The sequence below is a fragment of the Centrocercus urophasianus genome, unplaced genomic scaffold, assembly GCF_019232065.1.
Source record: "Centrocercus urophasianus isolate 14NV4802_14NV808 unplaced genomic scaffold, USGS_Curo_1.0 seq_49, whole genome shotgun sequence".
Lineage (NCBI taxonomy): Eukaryota > Metazoa > Chordata > Aves > Galliformes > Phasianidae > Centrocercus > Centrocercus urophasianus.
The window spans coordinates 539,627-561,535 of NW_024885077.1; the positions used below are offsets into that span (position 1 = coordinate 539,627).

The 21,909-nt window shown below is 46.0% G+C and overlaps 1 protein-coding gene across 2 annotated transcripts in view; it reads left to right on the forward strand.

Annotated features, from left to right (window-relative positions):
* Positions 1-527: 527 nt before the first annotated feature.
* Positions 528-21,909, forward strand: part of NUP93 (nucleoporin 93) — a 69,329-nt gene continuing 47,947 nt past the window's right edge. Inside the window, exons 1-4 of one of the 2 annotated variants that reach the window (XM_042834831.1) lie at positions 530-569; positions 1,029-1,129; positions 5,571-5,784; positions 6,321-6,438. In XM_042834831.1, coding sequence (XP_042690765.1) covers positions 5,606-5,784; positions 6,321-6,438 — 297 coding nt within the window. In that variant the 5' untranslated portion in view covers positions 530-569; positions 1,029-1,129; positions 5,571-5,605. Of the gene's footprint in view, positions 570-1,028; positions 1,130-5,570; positions 5,785-6,320; positions 6,439-21,909 lie in introns of both variants that reach the window. The other variant, XM_042834832.1, reaches the window with a different exon arrangement.

Here is a 21,909-nt window from a genome sequence, read left to right on the forward strand (position 1 = left end):
AAGCTGAAAGGGGGATCGGTCCGGGGTCCCCTCAAGGCCGTTTATAATTGAAGTCCATTTTTGCTTTGTGCGAGTGAAGGTCCTTCATGTCCTAGATGTGGCAGAACGGACACAAGGGAGGGTTGGGGACAAGTGGGCGTGGGGGGCTTCAGGGCAGCAAAGAGCCAAACTCATGGGAGTTTGCACAAGTGTCGCTTCATCCTTTCGTGCTTTTAGTGTTTTCGCGCCCGGAGCGCCGTCACTGACTCACGACCCCCCGCGCCCCTCGGGCCATTTCTCAGTTCGGGAAGCGGCGGGAGACAGCCTCGAACCCGCGGCTCCACAGGCAGAGCTCCCCCACCCCGCCCGTAACGGCGCGCTGTCAGTGTCCGCCTCCTAGCGCCTCAATAAAGTTGTTGTCGCGAGACGTGCTGGAGGGGCGGGATCTAGCTCGGCAGTTCAACCAATGGAAGGCATAGGGTCAGTAAGCGCGACGGCTCGACCAATGGGCTGGCGGGGAAGGGTGAGCGCGTGGCCAATGGGGGCGCGCGGCGCGGGCGTGCAGGCGCGGCGGCAGGAGCGGCGGGCAGGTGAGGGGCTGTGGGCGCGGCGGGGGTTGCGCTGCTGGCGCACGGGCGGGCGCTGGCCCGCTTCGGGGCGACCTCGTTCCGACCTCGTTCCTCCCATCCTTCTCCCTCCATTCTCCTCCTCCGGTCCTGAGCTCAGGGCTCACTCCCCTGGGCAAGCGCAGAGGCGCGGGGCCTCCTGTGAGGGAATGCCCTCAGCGCTTAGGCGAGGTCTGCCCTCCCCCTCGGAGCGCCGGCCGCAGTGCGGGGTTCGGCGGGGGGAGCCGCGCGGGGGGCCGCGGGAGGGCTGGAGGGCTGGAGCCGGTGTGAGGGGCCGTTAGAGTTATACCTGCCTGAGAACCGCCGCTCCTTGCGCCCATCCCCAGCTGTGCGCCGGCAAACCAGAGCGGCTTACAGATAACTCGGTGAATGCGTGTGGTTCATTCATCTGATTCCTTCTTGTTCCTGTGCCGGTGGGGATAGCGAAGGAGACTCGGAGTGGGAGGAGAGAATCTGGACTGCGCCTAAGGAGCGTGAAGTACCGAGCGAAGTGCTGTGTTTAATGCGTCTGTCGCCCCGCTGAGGTGGGTGGGAGTCCGGTAAGGGCTGTGCTTGGGAAAGGCAGGGCGGTGAGATGGCAGATTTTCCGGCCGAGCCCTGTTCTGAGCAGTGGGGATCAGCGGTGTGGGGAGCTTCGAAGTCAGATGACAGATAAAGGGCAGCGCTGACAGTGGTGTGGTGGCATCTACTGGAAGAAAGCACTTACAGTGTGTGCTGCTCAGTGCCACATTAAGTAATGAGCAGAGTAAGGAGAGCTCTGGCCCTCGTTCATCCTTTCTCAGAGTGCTGGAAACATAACTGAAAGTCAGTGCCTTTAAGACCTCAAAAAAAAAAAAAAAAATCTGTTTTTATTCAGTGCGTACTGTAAAAGTTCTAAAAGACCAGCACTTAGTAGCCATGATAAGAGGACTGATCATTTACATATCTGCCTGCAAAGCATACAGGACTGGGAAATTTAAGGATGGCAGCTGAGGGTTAATTGGTGGGTGGTTGAAAAAACACCGAGTTGAGGAGTTTGTTGCTGTGTGCTCTGTTCAGGACTTTCCTCCATCAGCCCTTTGCTGCAGGGCGTTGTACCAGGTGGAGCATCCCCTCAGGTATCTGTTTTTAATCTGACCCATCCTGATTTCATGTGCTTTTAGTGCAACCAGGACATGGTTTCCGGTTCCCTTTGCTAGGTTTGATTAAATGTTGTGTAGTGCAGGGTGATTTGTTGAAAATGTGCAGTTGTTTGGTCTGCAGTTGGTGCTTTCCCCTTATGGAAATGGAAGGTGAGGCAGGAAGAGACCTCGGGAGCAGGACCAGGTGACCTGTGTGTGCTCCTGGTGGGGCTCAGTTGTCTGCACCATTCCCTGCACCACATGCTTGGTCTGTTTAAAAAGCTCCAGTTACAGTGCCTGCATCCTTAGAAGGAAGCTTAATGTCAGTGTAATATCACTGTGTGATATCACAGAAGTGGCACTCATTTGTTCAGTATATACATTCAGCCACCTGCTCTTTGCTTTCAGACTTCACTTAATCACTTCCCATGTCTGTAACGTGGGAATTGTGCTGCTGACTTCCTCTCTGAAACGTTCTGATGTCTGCTTGTGCTGACGCTGCAGCAGAGCTGGGTGTTACTGCTGTTGCTCCTGCAGAGTTGGAGGCCTGCAGGGCTGGCCTATTGCTGGTGCCTGCTCAGCTCAGCAGGCAGAAGCTGCCACACTATCAGCAAAGTGCCTGAGCTGGGGCAGAAAATCACGTCCTCACTCTCATCTGAGATCTTGGCTGTGTGCTTTTCTCTCTTCCTTCTGAAGGGAATGGATGCTGACTTGTCACGTGGGTTCTCTGGAGCACCCTGAGGGGAGAATGCTGGATTTTTCCTCTTTGTTTTGTCTTGGGAAGGATCTCTTTGCCCCTGGTTGGATTGTACAGGTTTATCAGCTCTTCTGAATGCAGTGGATGAGGCTTTCCTTCCTTCCTGTGATTTTTTTTTTTTTTTTTTTTTTTTTTTTTTTTTTTTTTTTTTTTTGAAGCACCAGAAAAATCTGAATTTGTAGTCAGTCTTTTTAAAGGAGTTAATTGTGTGGCACAGAGGCTGTCAGTGTGTGAAGTACAGCAGCCACTTGCTCACACACGGGAGCGTTTTCAGCTTTGAGCCTTTCTGAAGCTCGTAAGGTGAAATGTTCAACGTGCCCCTGTTTGGAGTACGGCAGCAACAGCGTTCTTCATCAGCTAGCAGCGCAGGGCTCGGCTCTCCGCCATCAGCCAGCACTTATGGTCAGTCTGAACAGAATTAAAAACCTGTCATCATCTTTTCTGATTCCGTTTTGGCTGAAATCCAGCCAACCTGCACAGCTTGTAACATCTATATGCGGTTTTAAATGTTGGGAAAACATTAAATGGGGCTTTTATTGGACGCGCAATTGTAGACTAACGCAGCAGCTTCTATTGATAAGTCATCAAAGTTGTTTTACAGAAGGGCTTTTTCAGCCCTGGCTCCTAGCCCGGGGTCGATCCAGTTTCACAGAAGTTGGTTTAATTTCTGCTGTATTTTCTTTCCCTTAGGTGTCAGTTGTTGCACATTCCCCATTCTGACAGAAAAGCTGCTGTCGCTCTCGTTACTGTGGCAGCAGCTTTCCGTCCTGCACAGCGGCATTTGGAGTCACACTGCAGTCTCCCGAATGCAGTAAATTCTGACAGCATGGAGGCTGAGTGGCTCATGCTGTTACCTGGTCTAAATATTTGAAGTCTGTCCTTTGGAAAAAGCTGCTGTTTGCGCTCTAGAGAAATGTTGAGCTGTCGTTCCCAATGCTTGGCTGTAACCACAGGTAGTTGGACTTGCTTCAAAGTAACAAGTTTATTCTATATTTGCTGAATTCAGTCTCTGTTTTCCAGAGTCATTGCACTTGTCCTACCTTGGCAGATTTGTGGAACAGGCTGTATGTAGAATTGACGTGGAATCTGTGCTTAAAAGTGCAGTCTGGGGAGCTGTTTGTAGTCCCCTGACTCTGTGCTTTTGCTTTCAGAGCTCTGAGAAGTTAGTGCCTTCTTATACAACTGGCTTTCCATCTTCTTACGGAGACGAGGAAGCAGACCGGATTGAATCGAATCAAGTTGATGTCTGTGCTGCTCTGCAGTCGCTGCTTGCTGCGTTCTGACGGTGTGGGAGCTGTTCTGGTCAGCCTCTGACAGTGCAGGCAGCTTCTGCTGGGGCATGCCGAGTTATTGCAAGTAAACACGGGAAAGATGCTCTGTGCTGCATTGCAGGGCATGGAACTGCTGCCTTCCACCACGCCCCTCTCTCCTCCCATCTGTCTTGGTGGCGTGCTAGTCTGTTCTAACAAACCCAGTCCCTGCTGTCTCTCCTGAATAGCGAGTCAGTGCAGATAGGGTTGCTGCCTCCCTCAGCAGCTCCTGGTTTTCCACAGGTGGATGAGGAATGGTTGTGGAATTCTCCGTGCCTGGATGGAGGCTGTGGGGCTCATCCTGACACCCAGTGATGGCCACGCGCAATGGGCAGGAGTCACTTCCTGTCCCTCATTGCGTGTGTCTGAGTGAATCGACACACAGTGCTTTGAAGTCGCTCCTTGTCCAGGCACAGAACAGTGCTCTTGCCTCTTGAAGTTGTACTTAGGAATGGTGGAATATCAGGAATATAAAATTGTACTGTTAAAATTGCTTTAGTATAGTTCAAAGGAAATGTAAACCCAAGAAATTCTTGAATTGCAGGTGAGTTTTGGTTTGTAAACATGCACTGTTTTCTTCTTGATTCAAGGGCTCACTTGAACCAGTTCCTCTTGATTGTATTTTTAAGTTAAAGAGCCAGAGTTAGAGCTTGGGGCCTAATTAGTCTTGTTTGATCTTCAGCACTCTGAATTAGGGTAAAAAACATAAAAGTGAGACTGTAGCAGAGATTCCTGCAGCACTGTGCAGCAAGGATGGCTTTCAGTGGTTGTGTCCCACCCCCTTAGGGGTGCAAGGTGTGGGTCTGGTGCCTAAAGCTGGGAGTTTGGTTTTATGTTTCGATAATACAGATGCCATTGCAACTGTGCATCTTTTCCTTGTCGATCCTGAGCACACATGTTCTTGTCTGCTCCATGAAAATAACCTGCTCCACTCTGAATGTGGATCTGAGTGGTGCACTAATGATGTCATCTGTTAATGCCCTTGCCTTTAGCTTTATTGTTTCTCTGTCTGTTCTCTGTCTTGGTATGTGCAGGCAGCTCTCACAAGCACCGCTAAACCTTTTCTGCATGCATTGAGGGAAGACGCATCTTATGCATTGCAACTGTGTGTACATTTCTTCTGATTTTTGTTGAGGATTAATGATGTGGTTTAACACGTTCTAGTAGACGGCTTGTGGCTGTCTCTGTACATATCTGTGCTTGCCTTTTGCTGTTTATTTAGCATCATGGTTATGTGACATATATTTTCTGCTGCTATGCATGTGTGCCTGTGCATGTATATCCCCATGTGCGTGCATGTATGCATGCAGATCCACAAATCTCCATTTATTTTATATATATATATAAATACACACACGTATTTATAAAAACAGATGTATGTGCAGATGCTTTATAGCTGAATTATACCAAATCTTTCACATGGGTTTCTCCACTTCCTGTTCTTCCCCTTTTGAGCTGTCACACAGTACCTGCATTGCCTTTCTGACAGACCATGGATCTGCATTCGGGACGTTGTCCTGCTTGGCAAAGCGCTCTGAGAGCACTTAGAAGTATTTGCTTGATGTTTAGGTGGTGTCTCTGCCTGTCCTCCCAGAGGGTGCTTAGGAATGGTGGAATATCAGGAATACAAAATTATACTGTTAAAATGCTTTGGTATAGTTGACAGTGCTTGGGGAGGAAGGATGGAACAGAGTTCTATTCTGGAAGAGCAGCTCTTGCTGGTCTCTCTGAGTGCCTGTAGGTGTAGAAGCCGTTTATAGCTGAAGAGTTTTCTCAAATGTTCTCTTTTTCTCTGAAGGTTTCTGAGCATCTTGGATAAAGACTGCAGCAGAAATGGACACGGAAGGCTTTGGAGAGCTGCTCCAGCAGGCAGAACAGCTTGCAGCTGAGACTGAGGGCATCTCTGAGCTCCCTCATATGGAACGCAACCTGCAGGAGATCCAGCAGGCTGGGGAGCGCCTGCGTTCCCGCACCCTGACCCGCACCTCCCAGGAGACTGCAGATGTGAAGGCGTAAGTGCTGAGCAGTGGAGGTGGAATGCAGAGGGCACAGACTGTTTGCAGGTTTGGTTTCTAACGTGTGGGGAGCCTTGCCAGGAGGATGCACCCAGGAGAAACAGAATTACTGCAAAGCTGTTTTCTTGCCTACTTCTTCTTGCTTACAAAAGGAAAAAAAAAAAAATAGTAACAGAGGGTTTAATCTGAGAAGCTACCATTCCCAGGTACTAAAGCCGAAAAGCGCAGTACTTTGTTCTGGTTGCTGCTGGAGACTATTAGCAACATGCTGTACAATTTTTCTATCAGGAAGGATTTGGCAGATGTGCAGTACTGCAGTGGAACAGCAGAAAGTGTTTGATGGAGCTGAGGTGGTTAGGTACATACACGTAGCTGTTCAGGGTTTGGTTTTGTGCATCTTTCATAATAACTGGAAACACTGCACATGACTAGCTGCTGATATAATCATCACCAGCATGCTGGGGTTAGAGTTCTTAGCAGTAGCCCTGTCTGTTCTGTGCTGCTCTCATAGCTGTACAATTTCTTCCTTACAGGTCTGTTCTTCTTGGGTCCAGAGGGCTTGATATATCTCATATCTCTCAGCGGTTAGAAAGTCTAAGTGCAGCCACTACATTTGAGCCTCTTGAACCTGTGAAGGACACTGACATCCAGGTAGGTGTGATTCTGATGTGGAAATCACACTCCCCTTGTAACTACTATCCCTGTGCTGCGATTCAAAGCTCTTCTGAAGCTCCTGTGGAAGTAGTTTTGCTCTGAGGATATTGTGGAAATAGTCTTGCACTTGTGGCCTTTGCAGAGCTGTCTTTGTTGGCTCTGCCACCATAAATTGCAGAGGGACACCTCTCATAATTTTGAGGCCTCTTAAAATATCTGATCGGAAGAACAAATGTAGAACCACTTGGGAATTTCAAGGTGTTGGAGGTAGTTAATGTGCTGCAGTGGCAATGCTCAGTCATGGCTTAAAGCACCTGGTGGGAAGGCAGGACCAATGCAGGGGAGTTCTGGTGCGAGCAGTGCACCTGAGTGACTGGAAGGGGTAGAGCCAGGATCCACCTCTTCCCAGCCCTCATTTTAGGGTTGGCAGTGGAGGGAAGGCATCTCTTTGCTGGAGGTCCCTGCCTGTCTGAGGCCTTTTTATGGTAAGCAGCTCTTTTCCTTCATTTCTGCATCCATGGCTGCTGCACGTTCTCTTTTGCTGGAGCCAAAGACTTTGCCACCATGCTACTATTCCAGTACTTTCCATCCCATTATAGCATTACATATGCAAATGAGGTGAGTATGGCTTTTTCTTTTGCTGCATCTCAGACAACCTTGTCCAGATGGTAGACTGACTTTGTCACGTTTCCTGCTCTTTACTTGTGTTAATCTATGGGAAAATTCACAAGATTCTCTTGTGAACATCTCCAGATGTCTTAAGAATTGTGACCCATCTATTTTGCTTTATGGTACTGGTCTGATGGTTCTTTGTGTACTGGTGTTTTTTTTTTTTTTTTTTTTTTTTTTTTTTTTTTTTTTTAAATGAAGAAGAATTCTGCAATATTCATTACTCACTTAAGAGCTAGTTACAGAATTGACATCGGGGGTTGTTTCCAAAATAAACAGTAGTCTGAATTATTGGTTAACCATTTGAAAACTTATGTTATCACTCCTTGCTGATAGATGGCAGATGTAGGAACGTCAAAAGAGTTGTAAGCTCTTATTTTTCACAGAAGAAATATGCCCTTAAATGTCCTTTCTTCAGAAGAGAATTCTCTATGAGGAAGGGAGGTGAAGAGATATTGTGTTGTCTATGTATCATCTCAGCATTTGGTGCTGTCTTATTTTGTGTGGACAGGCTTTGGTTTCATTCAGATGTTAGGAGCTTTGTGGTCTCCTGCCTACAGGTGGATTTACTTAATCTCCTGTGCTCCTAGGACCACAGCCTTTACTGTAGCAGTAGTGTGCCTTGGGTCCCAAGGAAGGGAGGTGTTCCCTTGCAGTGCTCCTGGGGCTGTCTTTGGTTCTTGTGCAAATGTCTTTACCTCTGTGCTGGGGAAGATCATGGAACAGATCCTCCTGGAACCTACGCTAAGGCACATGGGAGAGAGGGAGGTGATGCAAGGGAAGGCTCTCTGATGTCATTTATTGGGCTTCGGTCTCCCACAACATTCTTCTGTGCAAATTGGAAAGATGTGGATTTGACAGGAGGAGTGACTGCTCAGTGGATGAGGACGTGGTCGTAAAATCTGGTTGTGAAATTGTACAAAGAGCACTGATCTCTATGCAGACACTGAGCCAAACGGTGTTGCTCAGGAGTCAGTACTAGGACCAGTTTTCTTTGATATCTTCGTCGATGATATCAACAGTGGGGTTGAGCGCACCTTCAGCTAGTGTGTGGATGACACCAAGCTGTGTGATGAGGCTGACGTGCCTGAGAGGTGGGAATGCCATCCAGAGAGACCCAGACAGGCTGAGCAGTGGGCTTAGGAGAACCTCATGAGGTTCAACAGGTGCAAGGTTTGCACCTGGGTCATAGCAACCCTCAAATGCAATACAAGCTGGGGGGCAGAAGGGTGGAGCACAGCCCTGCTGAAAAGGACCTGGGGTTTCTGGTGGGTGGCAGCTGGACATGAGGCAGCAGTGTGCCCTCACACCCACACAGCCAACCGTACCCTGGGCTGCATCCAAAGCAGTGCAGCCAGCAGGGCAGGGAGGGGATGTGCCCCTCTGCTCTGTGCTGTGAGACCTTACCTGGAGCACTGCGTCCAGATGGGAGTGCTCAGTACAGAAAGACATGGACCTGTTGGAGAGCATCCAGAGGAGGGCCACAGAAATGACCCGAGGGATGGAGCACCTCCCTACAGGGACAGGCTGAGAGCTGGGGCTGTGCAGCATGCGGAAGGGAAAGGCTGCAGGGAGAGCTGAGAGCAGCCTTCAGCATCTAAAGGGGCTGTAAGAAAGAAGGGGATGACTCTTTAGTGGGGTCTGTTGTGACAGGACAAGGGGAAGTGATTCAAACCAAGAGAGGGGATATGTAGACTTGAGTATAAAGAAACAGGGTTTTTTTAATGTAAGGATTGAGAAGCACTGGCACAGGCTGTCCAGAGAGGTTGCTGCTGCCCCATCCCTGCAGACTGGTCATCCATGGTCAGGCTGTATGGGGCTCTGAGCACTGCTGGAGCTGTGGATGTTCCTGCTCAGTGCAAGGAGTGGGAGCATGTGGCCTTTAAGGTCCCTTCCAACTCAGACCATTCTGTGACTCTTTAAAATTGGTCCATTTGCATCTTCAGGTGCTAAAATGCCTCTGTTTCTAGCTATTTGTAGCTGGTAACTGTTGAGTCACAGCCTGGGGAAAGGACCGGGTCAGCCCTGGGAGCACAAGTGAAGGCAGTTCAGCTGTGAGACAGGAAGGGATGGAGCCTGGATGCACCTCTCCTAAACCTCATTTAAGGTCTGGCTGTCACTGGGGAAGGATCTCCTGGGGATCCCACCTTTGTCCTGTGAACCTGGAATCTTCTGATACAGGTGAGCAATCTTCTTCCACTTCCTTTATGGCACGTTTCTATTTTGCCAGTCCTTCTGTCACTGCACTTCTGTTGTGATGCATTTCCCACTGAATTGATCTGTCCAACTGCTCCACTAGCCATCATTTACAATCCATCTTTTTGCTACCAAAGTTAAGCACTTTTGTTCAGTGAGACAGTTTGAAAGGGAAACATTTTGAAATACAGATTGAGCACTTTTTTCCCTAGCATAAATTTAATTGGCTGAACTTTTTTCTGGCTTATTTCTCACTGATTTTTGATTTTCAGCATGGTAGAACTTGATGCAAAGAACGTGTATGTGTGTATGCATATAAATGTAGTGTAGTAAATAAGAAATATCTCACTTATTGTTTTTGTACTTTAAGATGCAGTGCAAATATGCTTTTTATGTAAGCTTGATACAGTGAATATGGATACATTTCTTAAGCAGGATAAGAGAGTTGTTTCAAATTTATCGTTAAAGGCAGCGATGAACTGAAAATCAATGTGTTTAGATGGTGAAATCAGCCAGTGATATTCAGCCTTTCCTTTAGGAAAACAGCTAAAAAGTAAAAATGAAAAGCAGGATTAAAGTCGATAACTTAAATCAAATTTCACTGCTTGCTGCTTTGGGTCACGATTAATGCCAGCGATTTGATCAGTGATCACTTCAATTTAAATCTAACTTCTCATGTCTGAGGCCTAATGCACGTGTGCTTTGAGTCCTCAAGTTTTTTTGCAGACAGTGTGAGGAAAGCACTCCTGCTAAGTTGGCTGCAGGAGATGTGCAGAGGGGAGTGTGGTGAGGTGCTCTGCTTCAGGTGACTGGGCTCCCATAGGGCACGTGAGTGTGAAATGCTTTGCCCTGCTTGTTTTGGCAGTTAGCAACTGCAAGGTTTTCTTTTTCTGCAGCTTTGCAGAACATCATCCTTTCCTTTGTCGGGGGATATTTGCAGTCACATCTCAAGCTGTCTGGCTGATATTGACAATGGTTTGTTGTCTGAATTTGGACAAGTCTCTGTGCTTGTCTGGAGGCTCTGGTGCACAGTTCTCGACAGCAGGGTTTGTCCTTCCCAAGTGGTTTTTGGTAACTTCTTGTCAGTTATGTAAGAAGGCCTTTGTGCTGTACATTACCCTGAGTTTTCTTCTGTCAGCCAGGGAGATCTTAAAGTTATTTGACGCTTTTGATAAGAACTCAGTACAAAAGCTTCCTATGTTACTTTCTCCTATGGTTGTATTGGGATAGGTCATCATTCTCCCTAGCTAATTGCTTTCCTCAGGCTTCTCCAGATTCACTGTGTTTATCTGGGGTCAGATACAGCTGTCTCTTTATGCTGTGTAGAACTCTTTTTCCATAGCTTGTACCAATTATTTCCTGGAGAGCAGCGTGCAGGTGATACAAGGAATGGATCTTCTCCAGGACTGGACTGTTCCTCTGCTGATACTCAGTATTCACACAGGCATACTCTCAGGTTTTAGTTCTGGGGGTTGAGAGGAGCAGTTCTGCTCTGCATCAACACTGCAGCCAGCACTAACTCTATCACTCCTATTTTTTTAATCGGCAAAAATAAGCTTTGCTCACAGCTTACCTGCATCATAGATTGAGCTGCTCTTTCTTTGTTGCATTTTATGTTTTCTTGATATTCAGTGATACTCTCAGGCTGGTGTGGTTTGCAGCAAGTTTGTCCAGCTTTAAATCCTGTCTGAAACTTGTTTATATCATCTCTAGACCCATCAGCACTTACACTGCTGTTAGATGTGTAGCGTCCCTCAAGCTGAAATTTGTGCAGTTAGTGCTATCCCTTCGTAAATACTTCACAGCATCAGTTCGTTCTGAGGTCGAAACTTCTTCTTTTTTTTTTTTTCAGGTGAAACCTGAAGCTGCAAGTGCTCTTTTCTTTCCTGTAAAGCTGCAGTGCTGTGCTGATACAGCCTACCAGCGCCACGCTGCAGGGGCACAGCTCTGGTCTGTAGGCTTTGCTGATAACTGCACTTGAGCAAGGGTTACCAATTTTAAATGGTTATTGTATGAATGTTACGTTGTTACTGACTGAAGTTCCATTGAAGCTCTCAGAGCATAATAATGCTCTTTGGACTTCCTGCCATGCTCTCCCACGTCATGGTAATTGCATCTGTGCTAACAGCAGCAAAAGAACTTGCTGGTTTCCCTGACAGTCTGCTTGAGCTTCTCCATCATTCTTGCTGAAAGTATTTACTTACTGACTGTTCCTTCTCATATTGCCATCTATTCTAGCAGACTGTATGTGGGCAGCATGGAGAGATTTGCTGGAATATCAGCACTGCAGAGGGAGAATTCCAGGAAATACCTTGCTGCTTCTTGAGAGAGTCAGATACAGCATAAACATCAGGGAGGAGTGTACTGGGGCATGATGTTGTGAGGCATCCAGAAGGCATTAAGAGAATCTAGGAATTCACCTTAATAGATGCCTCAGGTTGGATTAATAGAAAAGAGACTTTCTGTACAGAGCCTCTTCTAAACCTGTACTCTATAGTGCTGACTAAAAAGAAATGCACCAAATTGCAGCTCAATTAATTATCTGAATTATTTATCAGTTGTAAAATGTAAATTGCTTGTACATAAAGAGGTTGTGAGTCCAGGAAATGTCTCCCACTAGAGCAGTAGGCCAGGAAGATTATGGAGGAGATTCTATGTGTGCTACTGAATTAGAGGGATTTGTATTTTTCCTTTCTCCTTTCAAAGACTGTTTTTAAACCATATGCAAAACAGCAGACGTTTCTCATAGCAAATCCATTTCATTGCCTCAAGTTTATTAAGACCCAGATTTTTGAAATTCTAATTGTTGGTAAGCCCTCGTTTGACAAAATCTCTTCTTAGTTGAAAATGCCAGTTAAGTGATTCTTGGTGGTCCTTAACAGAGCACAGGTAGATGCACGTCTCTCCTTTTTTTTGTTTCTGTTCATGTAAGTGAGGCTGATGCGAGCTGATCTCTGTGAAGATGAGGTGTGTGTGCATCAATGTGCTGATGTTCTCAGTTCTGTAGAGGTGAACTGTGATGTCCTCTTGCAGTGAGAGCTGTTGTAGCAGACCTCTGGCCCTGGGAATGGCAGCAAGAGGAGGAATCATTACAAGTGCATGGAAAGGCTGCACAGTTGCAATGCATACGAAATGGCTTGTGCATTTATTTCATCTATGGATGTCAGAGTTTGAGTACTGCTCTCGTAAACATGCTGAGGGTACGTGGTGGGGTTAGCTGCAGCATCAGGACCTGATACATATCTACTAAGGCTTTTTGGCAGATTCCAGTCTGCATCGTGCTGTGCTATGTGCTCTGTATGTAGCGGTGGTTTGGTGATAGATTGGTCTTCTCGTATGTGTTTTAAAACCTCATGAGCCCAAAGTCAATTTTAAGAAATGATATTGCCCTATTAAGGCTTGGTCAAGCTCTCTGCATCTCCTTGAAATGGATCCCAGAAACAGACGCAGCTCCCCTCGCTTGTGCTGTTTTACCTGCTTAGGAAGCTCAAGGGAAATGTTGGCCTTCAGTGAGGCTGTTCCCCTCTGTACAGCAGCTTCACCTGGAGCTTCTGAGCTAGACACAACTGAAATTAACGATTGCATACCAGGGTTTCTTTCTGTTTTCTGGGCATGGGTGTTTATTGTCTGAATAGCTCTTTAGAGCTCCAAGTACAGAAAGAAGAGCTTTTCTCTAAATGAAGGCAGGAGGTTAAACTCCAAATCCTTCCAGGCGGCCTCTGAGGCAGACTGAAATTATCTGGGATTTCTTTGCATTTTGCAGTCTGCTGTAAGCAGGCTTTGTACCAAGAGCAGCTGTGACTCCTTGTTCTGATGCTGTTCCTGAGGTAGGCTGTGGTCCTGAGATGCCCACCTCGGCTCTGCGTGTTCTGGCTGTGTGTGCATGCTGTGTGTGCCTTTGGAAAGTCCTGAGCTCTGACATCAGGTGCTGAAAGGCTGTGTTATCCAACCTCCCAGCCTGGGCTGCTGTATTTTATATTGTCATTTGTGATACGTTCTATGGTATCCACTAGAATCATACCAAAGCCTGTGGTAATCTACCAGAGTGTAACTGAAATCGGAGATTAGAAATGGAAATGCTGACACAACCTTAGAGGGGCAGCCTCAAGTGCTGTTCACCCTCTGTTGTTTGCGTTAGCTTAGCCTGAAAATGCATTTTTCCTTTTACAGATTTTGTCCTTTCCAATTTGCCAAACATTGATTTCTGCCCCCCAAGTCCTTCAGTTCTAATGGAGCTTGAAATTAAGGTGGCTTTATTTTTCTGTTACTTCCTTGTTCATGCTAATCAATGATGCCAGCACAGCTGTGGGGGCCTTTTAACCATTGTAGAGCCAGGACACTGAGCACGAGTGGATAATCTTCTACCTTGTTTGTCTTAGGGTCAGTTGTTAGCTGCTGGTTTTTTTTGTGTGCGTTGTTGTAGCTCTAATGAAGAATTTATCTGTGGTCATAGTTGTGGATTCTCAGAAGCTTTAGAAATCTTATGCTCCCAAAGCAGTTCTCCATGCAGATTCTTGGAAGTCACTTTTTTTTTCCTTCCCACTAGAAGCGCGTGCTGGGATCAAGGCCTTTGGGTATTTCTTGTCGGTCTCATCCAGAATTGGACCCTAATGTTTGCATTTAGGCATGTAAATCATGAATATAAATATCCTGGTAATTAAATGTGTCCAGAGACAGTTTAAACGCAACTGAAGAAAGCAGTGGTGTGGAATGAATGAGTGTTTTGACGTGCAGCAAATGGAGCACTGTGCCAAGGGACCTGGATCTAAGAAATATAAATCACTGCAAAGAAGGGAGAAATGTGGAACCCATCAGTGAGATGAGGGCTCTTCTGCGCCGTGCGACTGCGTTACGTGGAGCTGTGCAGGAGCACTGCCTGCCCGCGGGTCTGCAGGGCGCTGAAATGCGCAGAGCCTTTTGCAGCAGGCAGTCTTTGTGGGGCTGCTGAGGGCTGGGAGGCTCATCTGCCACCTCCTGGACCCCAGGGCTGCTCCAGGTGGGCAGGATGGCCCTGATCCTCCCAGCACTCTCCTAGAGTGCTCCGGGAGGTGCTGAGGTGTGTCCAGTCTATGGCGTCAAAGAGTGCAGGTGCAGGGTTCTCTGGTTTGCAGCTGGCTGGTACAATGACAGACAAACAGCTCTTCTACCACTGAAAGGTGAGTAAATAATGTTGTCTAAAAGGAGGAGGGAGGAAAAGCCCCAAACATTGGTACGTGTTTAGGATTTTTGGTTTTGTGGGAGGTTTTTTTTTTTTTTGCACGTTATTTTTTCCTCTATGTGCTTAGTTTACATCTAAGCAGCAATTTTCTCTGCTTCTCATCACCGGTTTAATAACACAAATCAGTATTGCAGTTTTAAATCACCCTGGCCTTATTAACCTTAAAGCTTGTGTGAGGAAGACCACAGCACAGTTGAGGTAGGATACTTTATGGCATCTCTCTCCAGTATTCCATTAGTTATCCAAATCGCCCTCACTCGGTAGGTGTGATATTGAACTGTTTGCATTTTGTTGTTTGCCAACTGGAGTCTTTATGTAGGGATCTTCCAGTTCAGTGTGATTCTGATTGTGAATCCTAGGGGTTAGGAATGGGGAAAGATGTGGCCTGCCCCTTCTTCTCCTGTATTGGGTAAGAAGAGAGTGAGAGAGCACGAGAGGGGAATTTCCGAATGTTATACTAACACAAGGTCATGAGCTGGAGGAATTGAGGCCACTTGTTCTAGTAGCTATGTTTATTGGTCCATTTAAATTCTGCTCCATTCTAGCACATCTTATATTTCCTGTCTGCTTACTCAGATACATTCTTTGCATGTATCAAATAAGTACGACTGTTGACTTCTAATAAACACCTTTGAAGTATCCGTCGTAAACATCTTAAAATGGAGACTGGATTTTGAGTCACAACACTTGGCTTCATCCCCCACCCCTTGTTTTTTCCTTCTTACATTGATATTCATCAAAGAGCAGAGCCATGCAGTAAAATTGTTCCAATCCCTAATTGAATGCAAAGCTGTACTTCTGTGGCAGGGCAAATATACCTGTTGCTGCAGAGGCACTTTGGAGACCACAGCTCTCAGCTACAGCTTCTCATGTGCTGAGCTGTGGGCACCTCTGCTTCTCAGTCCTGCAGGATCCTTGCAGATGGAACCTGATAGTCTGAGTGGGAGTTTCCCAAGAAGCCCTCGTGGAGCAGTGTTACTATTACATGTTGTACTATGGGATCAGTAATGGTTTGTAGTAGGCTGTAGGTTCGGTGTTGCACCTTACCAGGGGGACTGAGCTTCTGGCAATGTAGCTCTTCATGTCATTTTGTGAACACTGAGCTCTTGTACTGATGCTCGCCTAGACAGCATGTGCAAAGTGACTATTGGAATTAGTGTTCTTGTGGCGCTGGAAATATTTCAGAGTCTCTGTAGTGGTACAAACAGTAGTGAAGACACAATGCTGAGAGATGGATTCCTTCAGCCTGTCCATCTGTCTCCATTTATCACGTGATAGAGCAGTGACGGAGGCTAAAGGCTTTTGCAAAGCACCACTCCATTTTCTGCTGTAAAGTATTGTTATTCCCATCAATTTTGAAATCCACACGTAGACTTTACAGGAGAGGATTCCCAGTACCTTAGTTATGGCTCTGAAATGAATTCCAGCACAGCACTGCAGGTCAGCTTGTAGAGCAACTGATTATAAGCAGAAGCATGCCTGATTCGGCTTTGTTATCTTTAAGAAAAAAAGTGAAGATGAAGAACAAGCTGACAGAGCTTTGTCTCAGCACTGGGACTTCTTGCAACTTTCAGTCCTGGTTCAGCTGTAATTGCAGAGGTTTTGGTTTTTTGCAGAGGTCTGGGTTAGAAAAATGCAGATTTGCCTTTAAGCCAGGTGTGGCTCTTTCCTTCTGGAAAGGTAAAGGGATTTTCTTTAACTGCAATCAAAATTCAAAAGAATTCTCGTCTTCAGCAAACTTCTCTGATCTGGGTGGTGGTTTGGAGCTGGCCTATACAAAAGGAGGTGTTAGGTTTTTTTTTCCCTCCTGAACTGCATGGTTGGTTTGATATCTTTTGTTTCTTTAGCATTACCTTAAATACTTTTCTCAACCAATTCCTTGTAGTGCTCAGAGCTGAAGAAAGCCAAGAAAAGTTTGTAGTACGAGCAGGCCACAGCCGCTCCTGAGGACACAAACAGCTGAAAACCATGGACACTTCATCCAGCAGACCTGTTCATCAAACTGTTACTGCTTTCTAGGTATCAACCTGCTGATGTGTGTAAGCTTCCACATGCAACCTGAAAATTGTGCAGCTTGCAGATGAGGTGAAGTTAGAAGGAGTTCTTGTTCTTACCAAGACATGCTCCTGAAGGAAAGTTGCGGCCTGTAGAGTTGGAAGTGGGGACACATCTGTTCACTCGTTTAGATTTTTGGCACTTCTGTTCTCCCTGCCTCCTTTCTGTTTTCTTCCCTATCTTTATTTCTCACCTCGTTCTCATTTCTTTCTCAGTCCATTTGTATTTTTCCCTTTTGCTTTCCTATTTGGGATCCGTTTGTTGCCTCCTGCTCACTCCTTGCTCACTTCTGTGTTTTGACAGTATTTTGGTTGCAGGAGAGTTATTTGCTGCCGCCGCGCTGAATTGTTAAGATCTCGTTTAAACAAAAAGCAGTTGTGAAATGTCTGTCGTGTTGGTTTTCTGCGCACAGGGAAACGACCGAAGGAGGCTTAGGGAGGTGAGCTGGAAACTGTGTTCACCATCCCACTATTTAAATCTTAGTAAGTATGCTAGGTGCTCCTGCCAGGAAGGATCTGTGTGCTGCGTTTTGATCCTCAGCTAACAGATTTTCTTTTTAACTTAATTGGAACAACATACCTAACTGTCGCTTGGTACAAATGGCTGGAGAAGCTCGGAAGGACTTACTTTCACAATAACTTAATGGAGATTAAATTAGCATGTTGCCAGCTTTTTTGACAGCAGGGCAGGTCTCTGGGCGTCCCTTTAAAGCACCAATTAATACTTGATGTGAGGTCTCAGTTGCTTCTGTGTGCTTGTGAACAGCACAAGGTAGGCCAGAGGAGCAGCACTGGCTGATGTTCATGAGATTATCGGGTTACTTTACCAGCTTCTCTGTTGTCTAAGTGTTAGATCTTGGTTGGATCCCAGAAGCACTGAGGTATTCTTTCCACAGTTTTATTATTTAGTACAGTCCTAAATATCGTCAATATCCATATACATACTGAGTCAGTTTTTTAATCCCATTATGTTTTTGGCCTTGCTGTCTTCCTGTGGCACTAAGTTCCACGATTCAATTACGGATTGTGTTAAAATTTATTTCCTCTTGCTGGTTTTGAGCTTGGCATCGCTTAACTTTCAGCTGACATCCCTTCCTTGTTGTTCAGAGTTGGAGCTATGGATCCACCCTTTCTAGAGTGTATTTCAGATTTCTGATACAGCTTCTCTTACACGGTCCCTTTCTAATGTCATCCAGCCCCAAATTGTGCCAGTCACATTGAATGGCAGGGTGCACATGCTGGTTCTTCAGGTCTGTTCTACCCTTTCTTTTGATGCTGGCGGTCCAGCTTGCCCTGCTCTTGCTAAAACTGTGATCTTGTTTGGCTTCCCAGTCATCAAACTGAGCATAGCCACACTTGGTGACAGAGGCTGAAGCTGCACTGTGTGAGGGGTTTGCTTCTGATCGCAGGTAAGTGGGAATGTGCAGGTGAGGACAGCACGGGTGTCGTAACAAATCCTCTGTGTCTGCAAGTCGGCAGGATTCTTCAGGCCAAATTCTGATGTGTGAGAGAAGGAACTTGAGAAGTGGGGGAGGGAATGGGGAAGAGGCATTTCAGACAGATGAGTGGGAGCCTGCGTGTTTACCCGCAGATCCTTTCAGCGGTAATTGATTTTGCCTGCTATGGTTACCATATAGTATCTATGATGAAACACTGATTCTTTCTATCCTCCGCTGCCCCGAGGCTGGTAACAGAAAATGGTGTGTTTAAATCAGTTTCCTGTCAGTTAAGCAGATACAAATACATAAAGGCCTTAATGAACCTGAAATTAGCGCTCGTGCAGTAGTCACGAGACCTGCCACCGTCCTGTCTGAAAGGGAGCATCCCCATCCCGGGCTCCTAGGGAGAGCTTTTGCACTTTTGGGCTCTGTGCTCCTTTTCATAGACCTTGCCCTGCTGGGTTGCTGTCTAGCTTGATTTAATTTTTCCAAGGTTCACGATGGCTTATCCTGAAAATCTGCAGTTCATCTCTAATGGTAAGAGGCTTGATTGCTCAACAGATACTGCAAATCAATATCACTTCTCTCATTTCTGTTTTGCAGTTTGATCTGAGGTTAATACTTGTCGTATTTGCCGGTAGGATGAAGTACGCAGTGATTAGTTTATGTGCTGTGCTGAATGTTTTGCTGCTTGTCTGTGGTTTTGTACCCCTGGAAGATTCCTTCTTTGCTACCTTTCCTAATATCCTCTTGCTTTTTTGTTCTGAGGAAAGGCTTTGTGTCTGCATGGGAGCTTTTGTTTTTAATGAACTTAGAGTTTAGTGAATTATGGATATAAGTCCTCAGTAAGAATGCTGCCTGTGGCTTGCTGCTGCTGGAGCTGGGGAAGCTGGGAAGGAGTTACCCTCGGTTCTTGTCTGCCATCTCTGGCTAAGTCCCATAGCTGACAGAAGTGGCCTTTTGCAGAGCATCACTGGGAAGAAAAGGGTCCTGCTTTTAGTCAGACGTGATCTCTGCCATAAATATCAACAGCTTCACTTTGTGTAGGAATAACAGCCTTTTGCAGCAGAGTGCCGTAACAGATCTCTTTCCAGCAGTAAAACTGGCATCAGGGGATTGAAACTGCAGTCTGCCTTAAAGGGCAGGGTTTAGTGGTTTGTCTCAATAGATTCATCTTCTCCTGGTTATGTTGTTATATCACTGCTCGCAACCTTTCTTTCTCAAACTCTTCCGCATTCCTTGTCTCTTGAGAAATGCCTCTAACAGTTTCTTTCTGAGATGAAGTCCTAATTTCCAGTCAATATATATTATGTATTGGCAGTGCATCCTGGCAACGAGTGCTGCTTGAAACCACATATTCTGAGAGGAAGGTGGGAAGCAGAATTTAGAGGTTCAGTAGGAGTGTGACGTGTGTTGGAAATATTCAAGCGGATCCAGAGGAGGTTCATCTTGCAGCCTGGTGGTGTTTCGAAACCACGGATCTCATGCAGGCCTCCTCTTGCCTTTAGCACCAGGAAGCAGTGCACCTCACTGCTGGGATATGCAAATGGTGATGGCATCCTCACTGAGCTTTTTGTCTCTCCGTGTCTGTTACATTCACATACTGTGCAGACTGTGTTCTTTGCTTGTTCCAGGGCTACATGTATCTTGATTGGCAGGCTTCTTGGAACAGCATTTTTCTGATTCTTTCTATGAACCTTGCCTTGGAAACTTGGAAATTAGATGCTGAAACAGAAGAATATCCACCTTTTATAATGGGAGTGAGTGTTCCTGGCACTCTTTTGTATTCTGACTTTAAGCAAGCTGAACAGGCAGAGGACTGTATGTGGCAGGAGGGTTGTAATCTGGTTGCATGTGCTGCTGAAGAGCGTTGATGGCCAAGCAGGCTGTGCTTTCACGTCACTGAGGCCCTGTCACCAGTGTCAAAGGTAATTGATTGCTTGATTCCATCTTTTATTCCGACTGAAGTTCCCAAAGTGATAAATTGAAAACCATCCTGGCAAGGTTCGTGTACCTATCTGCCTTATAGAAAATGTATGCAGTAGACGGTGAAATTGAATCGCTGTCACGTGTGACTAAAGAAAAGGGCTTTTTGTTTCTTTCACGATTTATTTTTCAGCAAGTGTTGCAGTTTGTTTTTATAAGCTGGTTATGTAGTTATTGCACTGCCTTGAGAAGCTGAGTTCTGCTAAACGTGTGAATTCATGGAGCCTTTTGTCCTTGAGCAGACAAGGTAAGCTCCTCCGAGTTTACGATCAACTCCCAAGCTTATTTATCTATTCCACTCCTCTTTTTCTGCCTCAGAACAACCCTTTACAACATTTATAGCACCAGGTCTTTGGCCTTGCTGTGAAGTATTGAATAGTTAAACTCAGCTTACAGTTTCTAGAGCAGTCAGATGGTACCATATGAGCATCAGTATTGGCAGCCTCTTCTGCTGAGACCTCCGTGTGGTCACACAGTGATGTGGCTTCGTGCAGCGCTGGTGGCACTACAAGCTTACTTGTTGAAGCAGCACTGATCTAAGTAATAAATACAATGATGATAATACCGAGTACTGATTGATTTAGCTCTTGTCAATGGGGATGGCTGCACAGTCTAAATCTTGTTTACTCAAACTGACAGTTTTGCAGCCAGTTGCTTTGGGCTACTATTCTTGTTTTCTAGGTCTGTTGTCAGTAGAAATAATTGAAGTGCAGCACTACCCTTCAAAACATCTGCACAAAAGCAGTGCTTTTTGATGTACATCTGGTTTAAAGCACGACTGCACTGGCAGGCCGGGATATAGATGCATGGAGAAATGAAGGTTGAAATGGGAGTGCATTCTGTAAATTGGTGTTGAATGTAGCTTTGGGAGGTACAGGACTGGCACATCCAGCAGAGCTGCGGTTCGGTGGGTTGAACTGCAGCCGTGGACAGGCAGGGCATTAACTATGCATGTCTGCATAGCTTCTACCTCCATTTACAGCAACTTATTGAATGTTATATTTGGAAAGCAGGGTGGTGGGCAGGGCAGCACACGCTGTGACTACTTAAAGAAAAGACGTTGCCTTAAAATCTCAACTTATAGTAATGGCTGTCCCTGCTTTTTCTGTGTCAAGCTGGAATAATTGAGAGATTCTGTTGCATATGGAAAATCAAAACGCTTTTGTCGTGATGTTTTGACTTCTTTATTTGTATTCAGATCTAAGCAACTGCTGTGCTCTCCATGCTTTGGAATCATCCAGTGACAAAAGGGTATTGTACATTATTTTACAGCAGACATTAATTGGAGCCCAAATGTTTAACTTCTGAAGCCGGATGTTCTAAAATAGCAATAAAAATGAAGAGTGATCTTGGAGGTACATTTTTGTTTGGGGAATTTAGAACAAGGCTGTCGTGAGGAGCCACAGATGCAGGTTTTCAGCACTTCAGATTTATCCATTTACACTTTGAAAGCAGGGTGTTCAAAACAAACACAACTGCTGTCAGATGTGCTCTGGACAAGCAGGAAATAGGGGAAGCTCTTTGGGCAGAGAAACGAAGGGAATAAGACTTACCAACTTTGAAAGCAAGAAGTACGTTCCAAGAGTATTTTGGAGCAGGAATGTCATTTTAAATATCTGTGGTGCCTTATTGCACTGATTCAAATATTGAATGGCATCTGACCCTTGAATTTCTGGATTCTTGTCTGCCTGGCCCCCCTCAGCAGATATATTTACTTAAAACAGCCTTCTGCAGCAGCTGTTTTCAGCACGGGGACTCAGGAAAGCTAGATCTGCTTCTTTTGTTGTTGCTAATTTCATGCTTGACGTTGAATTAAAAAATGCCTTCCTGTGCGTCAGTTTCCTCACCTGGGAAGTAAGGAGTCTGCATTTGCCATTGGCTCTTATGAGGTTGGCAGAGTCTGTAA